At 32.8% G+C, this 6,497-nt stretch overlaps 1 protein-coding gene across 1 annotated transcript in view; it reads left to right on the top strand.

Annotated features, from left to right (window-relative positions):
• The window catches only part of LOC111089591 (sushi, von Willebrand factor type A, EGF and pentraxin domain-containing protein 1-like), a gene marked incomplete at its 5' end in the record, with an annotated part of 21,844 nt that overhangs the window by 10,116 nt on the left and 5,231 nt on the right, over window positions 1-6,497 (top strand). The window contains 5 exons of the mRNA XM_022402394.1: window positions 602-829; window positions 1,206-1,409; window positions 1,891-2,118; window positions 2,877-3,080; window positions 5,696-5,959. Coding sequence (XP_022258102.1) covers window positions 602-829; window positions 1,206-1,409; window positions 1,891-2,118; window positions 2,877-3,080; window positions 5,696-5,959 — 1,128 coding nt within the window. The remainder of the gene's footprint in view (window positions 1-601; window positions 830-1,205; window positions 1,410-1,890; window positions 2,119-2,876; window positions 3,081-5,695; window positions 5,960-6,497) is intronic.

Below are 6,497 nucleotides of genomic sequence, written 5' to 3'. Positions count from 1 at the left end.
TTAGAAAATAATTCTTTATTTGTCATTGGAAAGCAAAGAGACATGTATACTGGACAGTCGACTTTCTACAGGATCACTGAACCAGTTAACTGTTATTATCCCTTGAGATGACTTTCCTTTGATTTACCAACTTTCTGAAACAATTGAAATTAGATGTAGAACTGTTCTGACAAAAACTGATACTCTCTTCAACACAGGAAGCCTCAATTTTACCCATAAGCTACAAGCATCACCACTTGACTGGTCATTCTATTGTAGCATACAAAGGCTGTAACCTCTAGATATCATCTACTCGGTCATGTGAAGAGCATTGCTGTTGATGACCTACCTTACACAATGTATGAAGTTTCAGCAGTATCCCCACAGGCAAAGTAGATATTATCTGCTTGAGAACAACAAAGGGAACATGAACGAAACAACTTGGTAATTTTCTGGACCATGCAGTTTATGTAAAAACTGCATAGAAATAGATTAAACAAAATATTTAAAAATTCCCATGATAGAAATAAAAGCAGGTATAAAACTTATGATATACCAACATATCAAAGTTTCATAATCTTTGCCAACATGAATTTTTTATATTTTTTTCTTGCTGTAATAGGAATTGTTCCACCAAAGCCAGTAAATTGTACTGATCAAATCCTGGTGGCAGAAAATGGATTTGCTGAAGTGAACAAACCCAGGTTTATAGCTGCAAATGGGAAAGAGTTGGATGTGGAGTGTACTTTAATGAAACCATTGAAGCTTGGAAACCATAGTAACATATGTGAAAGTACTGATTCCGAGTTGCAAGCGAGTGCAAGATGTACTTACGGAATTCAGGTTATAGGTAGGTTACTTGAAGATGTCGCTGCTTATAAATATTAAGCCTAAATATTTTTACCTGGATAAACTATTACTCAGATTTATTAAATTCTAATTTAACTTAGCATAGCAACAAAGAATTTTTAAATTTTCCTCATAAAATAAAATTTACATTTTGATTTATATCATTACAAACTGTCCCATTTTTACTTGGATTGTGATTTTTGTTTGGATCATTTTACTTAATGTAATGTTTGCTGGGATAACATCTGTTAAGTGTTTGTGGTCATAATATTATTTTTCAACAAAAAATTAATTGAATATATTCTGAAATACATAGGTTATTAACAGAAGTTTGATACTGTTACAAAAATTCCATATGTACTTTTTTTAACTTTCAGCACCAAAATGTGAACAACTTCCATCTGTAGAATATGGATTTCCAAGCTGTGTTCCTGGAACTTTTGGTGAGTTTACGCCTGGAGCTGTTTGTACCTACAAGTGTGAGAATGGATTTGTCATTCCAGCCAGTCAGTCAGATATTGTGGCAAGAATATGTCTTTCTAGTTCAAGATGGAATGTCACAAAATTTCCAGAGTGCTGGAGTAAGTGTTATTGTTTCATTTCGAAACTATCTTATATGTATAGGGGCATGCACAGGAATTTAAATTTGACTGCTGTGTCACACCTGTGTATGTAGGGAGGGACATCTTAAACACACGCTCATTATCTATGTAAATTATATCAAAACACACATACATCGTATGCTCAGAAATATGTAGCATCACACTCACCACAGTTACCGAGTCCATACACGTAGAGGTATTGAGGGGTCCAAACCCCTGCTTATCCCTCTTTGTGCAAGCCCCTTCCTACATACACATCCAATAAGTAACAATAAACATATAAAGGTCAAAATGTGAGTTCATTTATTAATCAAAGTGTCATTAAAAGTATTTACATGAAAATATGTGTTCAACAAAAAAAAGATGGTTTTAATGTTGCTGAGAGTAAATGTATCTGTGAAGTCACCTGTTTGAATCACAGTTAAAGCCATGTATGAATATATATATTTTTATCATATAGAGTTGGACCCACCAAAGCCTGTAAACTGTATCAACCAAACAGTGGTGGCAAAGAATGGCGTAGTTAAGGTAACAAAACCCAGGTTTGTAGCAGGTGATGGCAGAGAGTTAGATGTGATCTGCAGCCTGGAAGGACTACTGGAGCCAGGGGAACATTGGAATTTTTGTCATGCTTTTGACCCAGAATTAATGACTGGTGATATTTGTATTTACAATATAAGTGTTAAAGGTATACAGTGTTTGTTTTTCTTGTGTTTGATATTCATTATATCATGTTCTGGAACAAACTAATTGTCAAAGGTGTTTCTCTTTTATCCTCATTTTAATTTGATTTTCTAATATATGGACTTATGTTGACACAAGCATCAGTGGATTAAAACTACTGTGAAAGATGGTTTTGTGGTTGATGAAACATGGTTAAGAAAGCTTAAAACTTTTTTCTTCTAAAATGTATATATCTACAATAATAAAAGGACTATGGGAAACAAAAAAAATAAAATAAAAGGGTAGTGTGTGTGTGTGACCACCATAGCTCCAAGAGAAAGAACCTAGAAACCTGAAATTTTGCACCCTTACTAGGTGGACCCTGAGGGTGTGCACCTGGGTATTATTACTTATCTTATCCAGGTGGATGCACGCCCCATAGTATACCTTGTAGTATATCAATTAGATTAACAACTTCTAATATAAAGAAAAGCCAGTGTGTTTTGGTAACAATGCATTCCAACAATGGCTTTTATCTGATGTTGCTTAGCAACAAAAGTATTAGTAATATTCTTATTAGTCTATGTACTGAAAGTATAAAATGAAATATATAGGCACCAAAACTGGAAAAATATTTGTTGATTTCTTAATCTAGAGTCTTCATTGATTAAAGAGGTTTGTTTTTTATTAAAAACGTTGGTGATATAACTGAAAATACCTTAATTCAGAAAAGAATTGTTCATTAATGATAATTAAATGTGTATCATTACAAATAAATTTCAGTCCCTACATGTGACCCTCCACCACAACCTGAATATGGATATGTAGAGTGCAATATTACAGAATCTGACGAGTATCCCATAGGAACTACCTGTTATTACAGTTGTCTGTCAGACTATGTCATACCTAAAAGCCAATCAAACCTCCGTACAAGAGTCTGTCTTGATCTACTGCAGTGGAATATTACAAGTCTCCCAGAATGTAAAAGTAAGCCTTTCAAAATATATGATGTGCTCTTGTTTTCATATATATATATATATATATGAAACTCCTTCAATCTCGATTAATTGAAAAAAATATTAAATACTTTGAATAGTGTCAAAATAATTAACTTGTGATAAATTGTATGGCACCAGCTATATTGTTCTATATCGATATCAATTAGGGACACGGGTAGAGGATACAACCGATAGAGTTATAATAAAATGATCAGCAATGATGTAGTTCTTGTTGTGTATGTAGGGATAATAAAAGAAGGCTTGTACCCGATGATTATGAGATTACTGGGTTATTAACTTCTGCTTTTTCTTCAGTTTTTACTAATGAAAATTTAAACAATATTCCTCATGTTGAACAGTCCATAGATGGAAACAAAATCAAACAAGATGATCACATTAATTCTGAGCTTGTTCAGAAAACGTTGGGAAGTTTAAAGAATGATAAGGCTTCTGGGTCAAATAATATTTCCTCAAGGGTTTTGAAAGAGGTTAAGGATTGGATATGCGAGCCAGTTGCTGCTATTTTTTGTAAATCCTTGAATAGTGGGCGTATATGAGAAGATTGGAAGTTAGCTAGTGTTACTCTTCTTTTCAAGGGAGGTGATAGAAATTGTCCCAATAATTATAGATCCATTAGTCTTACATCAGTTGTGGGAAAAATTTTGGAAAGTCTGATGAAAGATGATTTACCATACAAATCTTTTAATATTCTTTGAAAAGATTACTGCTTATGTACGAGTGTAGATTTGGTCCATCTGGATTTTCAGAAAGCATTTGACAAGGTGCCACATAAAAGACTTGAAAAGTCATCTCTATAGATGTGGGAGATAATTTAGCTAATTAAATAGAAGAATAGTCAATAAATTACTTAAATTTGCAGATGATATTGAGGTTTTGGGTTTTGCTAGATGTGAAAAGGATGCTGCTGATTTACAAAAGGATTTAGATAATTTAGTGAGTTGACCAAATAAATGGCAGATGGGTTTTAATTATAATAAATGCAAGATAACGTATGTGGGTTATCATAATTTGAATTATAAGTATAATTTTGATGGGAATAACTATAACAGTGTTAAGAAAAAAAGGGATCTTGGTGTAATGGTTGATCAGTCTCTAAAGCCATCCAAAATGTGCATTGTTGCTAGTGGTAGGACAAGTAGGATTTTAGGTTGTATCTACAGAGATATTGAATACAAGTCTAAAGTGGTCATAATTTCATTCTATAGGTCACTGGTTAGCCCACTTTTGGAGTATTGTGTTCAATCTTGGGCTCCTTATGTTAGGGAGGACATTGAATTATTATGATGTAAAATTTGTTTTATGAGGAGAGGTTAGGATCTCTGGAATTATTTTCTCTTGAAAAAAAAGAAGAGTCAGAGGGGATCTGATAGAGGTGTTTAAGATTGTAAAGGAAATTGATAGTGTTGATGCATCATCTTTTTTCATACTTAACAGTGAGAATAGTAGGACTATGGGACACAAACATGAATTTTGGCAGGGTAGGAGTCATCTTCAGCTAAGACAATTTTCTTTTCCTAGGAGCATGGTTGGCCTTTGGAATGGGTTGCATTTGGATGTTGTGGAGGTAGTAAATTTAAATGAGTTTAAGAGAAAACTTGGTAACTATGTGAATGATAAAGGCTGACTTTAAAGATTTGTTTTATAATTTTTAGTTTAAAGGATGGGACAGCCTAGATGGACCAATAGGTCCCTTGATGTTCTTTAATATTATGTTATGTTAACTTGTTATTGATAAATTGTATGGCACATGTTTTATAATTCTTTATTGATATCAATTAACTTGTGGTAAATTGTATGGCAACAATTTCATATTATAAATGTCATTGTCATCCATTTGAGACACATTGTAGAATAATTAATTCCTCAAAGTATTCGATTCTACATTGATTAATGTATAGATGCCACTTTCAGTTTACTCATGTAAATGTGTGTAAATACTGGATGGCATTGCCATTTCTTACATATGCACGTTGAACAATTATTTATTGACTATTAGGGCAACAAATTATATGTCTTTTTACTGTGCTGCAAAAAACTGTCATCTACAGCTCTTCATATCTGAGTAACTGAAATCGTACACCATCAGATATGTTCACAGTCATTTTACAGTTTTGAGCAACTTTTTTATAATTAGGGCTGAATGAATTTGCATGTTTTCATCATTGTGCTTCAAAAATTGTTGTCTGCAAAGTTCTTCTATGACATCACACATATAGGGAAACGGCCTTGACAGCCAGACAATATTCAGGTGATTTCATAGTTTTCAAGTCAACATTAAAAAAATGTTTCATTTCATGTGATGTGCTCTCAGCCAATCACAGCAATGAATTCTTTCTTAATACTAATTACTGTCTTCAAAAAGGGAATGTGAATTATTTGACTTTGCCGCAGAAGGTATATTTATTTAAAACTTTATACAATTTGTAGGTTATATTGTTTAATAATATTGATTCCTCATAAGATGGACTGTCTTATCCATGTGTTTCAGACTTTGTTTAGTTTCAAGTTTGAATTTATATCTTTTTAAAAAAAAACATTTTATATGCAAAAGAAAGACTACTTAAAGATAATATTTTTCTGCAGAAAAAATTGTGCCGTATCCAAAGAAAGGTACATGCAACGATGAGATATTTGAGACAAATGACCCAAGTTCAATAACATTAGATCCTCCAACCTTCGTAAGAGCTCAGGGAGATGCTGCTGTGGTGAACTGTTCCTTGACTATTATCAATAGTTATGGCATCCACGAGAATTTCTGTCGAGCTACAGATCCGGAGCTACAAACTTCTACTTCCTGTACATATAAAATAGAGGTCAAGGATCTTGAGCAAAGTGACAGTGCAATACGTATGTGCTCATTTTGTAAAATTCTTCTTAAGATTCTCCATGCAAGACAGAAGTTTAAAGCATATTTATTGCCAGCATAAGACACTGTATTGCTAACAGATTCAGTTTGACATTTCTCTGTGACATGACCTTCTAAGATGTATGTGAATATATTTTGGAAATATGGTATGAATAACTGAAATATCATAAATTTAAATTAACACTGTTTGGTAAAATGATGTCAATTACTGACATGTTGTATATTTAAATGAATATTTTCTGTGTAAATGATATCAGTGCTGTCATAGCTTACATTTGAGTAAACAGTATTAATGTCTACAATATTCTACACTTTGGGTCATGGTATTAATGTGTACAATATTCTACACTTTGGGTCATGGTATTAATGTGTACAATATTCTACACTTTAGGTCATGGTATTAATGTCTACAATATTCTACACTTTGGGTCATGGTATTAATGTCTACAATATTCTACACTTTAGGTCATGGTATTAATGTCTACAATATTCTACACTTTGGGTCATGGTATTAATGTG

Source organism: Limulus polyphemus, unplaced genomic scaffold (genome assembly GCF_000517525.1).
Source record: "Limulus polyphemus unplaced genomic scaffold, Limulus_polyphemus-2.1.2 Scaffold6718, whole genome shotgun sequence".
NCBI lineage: Eukaryota > Metazoa > Arthropoda > Merostomata > Xiphosura > Limulidae > Limulus > Limulus polyphemus.
The sequence above is the reverse complement of the archived record's forward strand: the minus strand, read 5'-3'. Positions and strand labels throughout refer to the sequence as shown.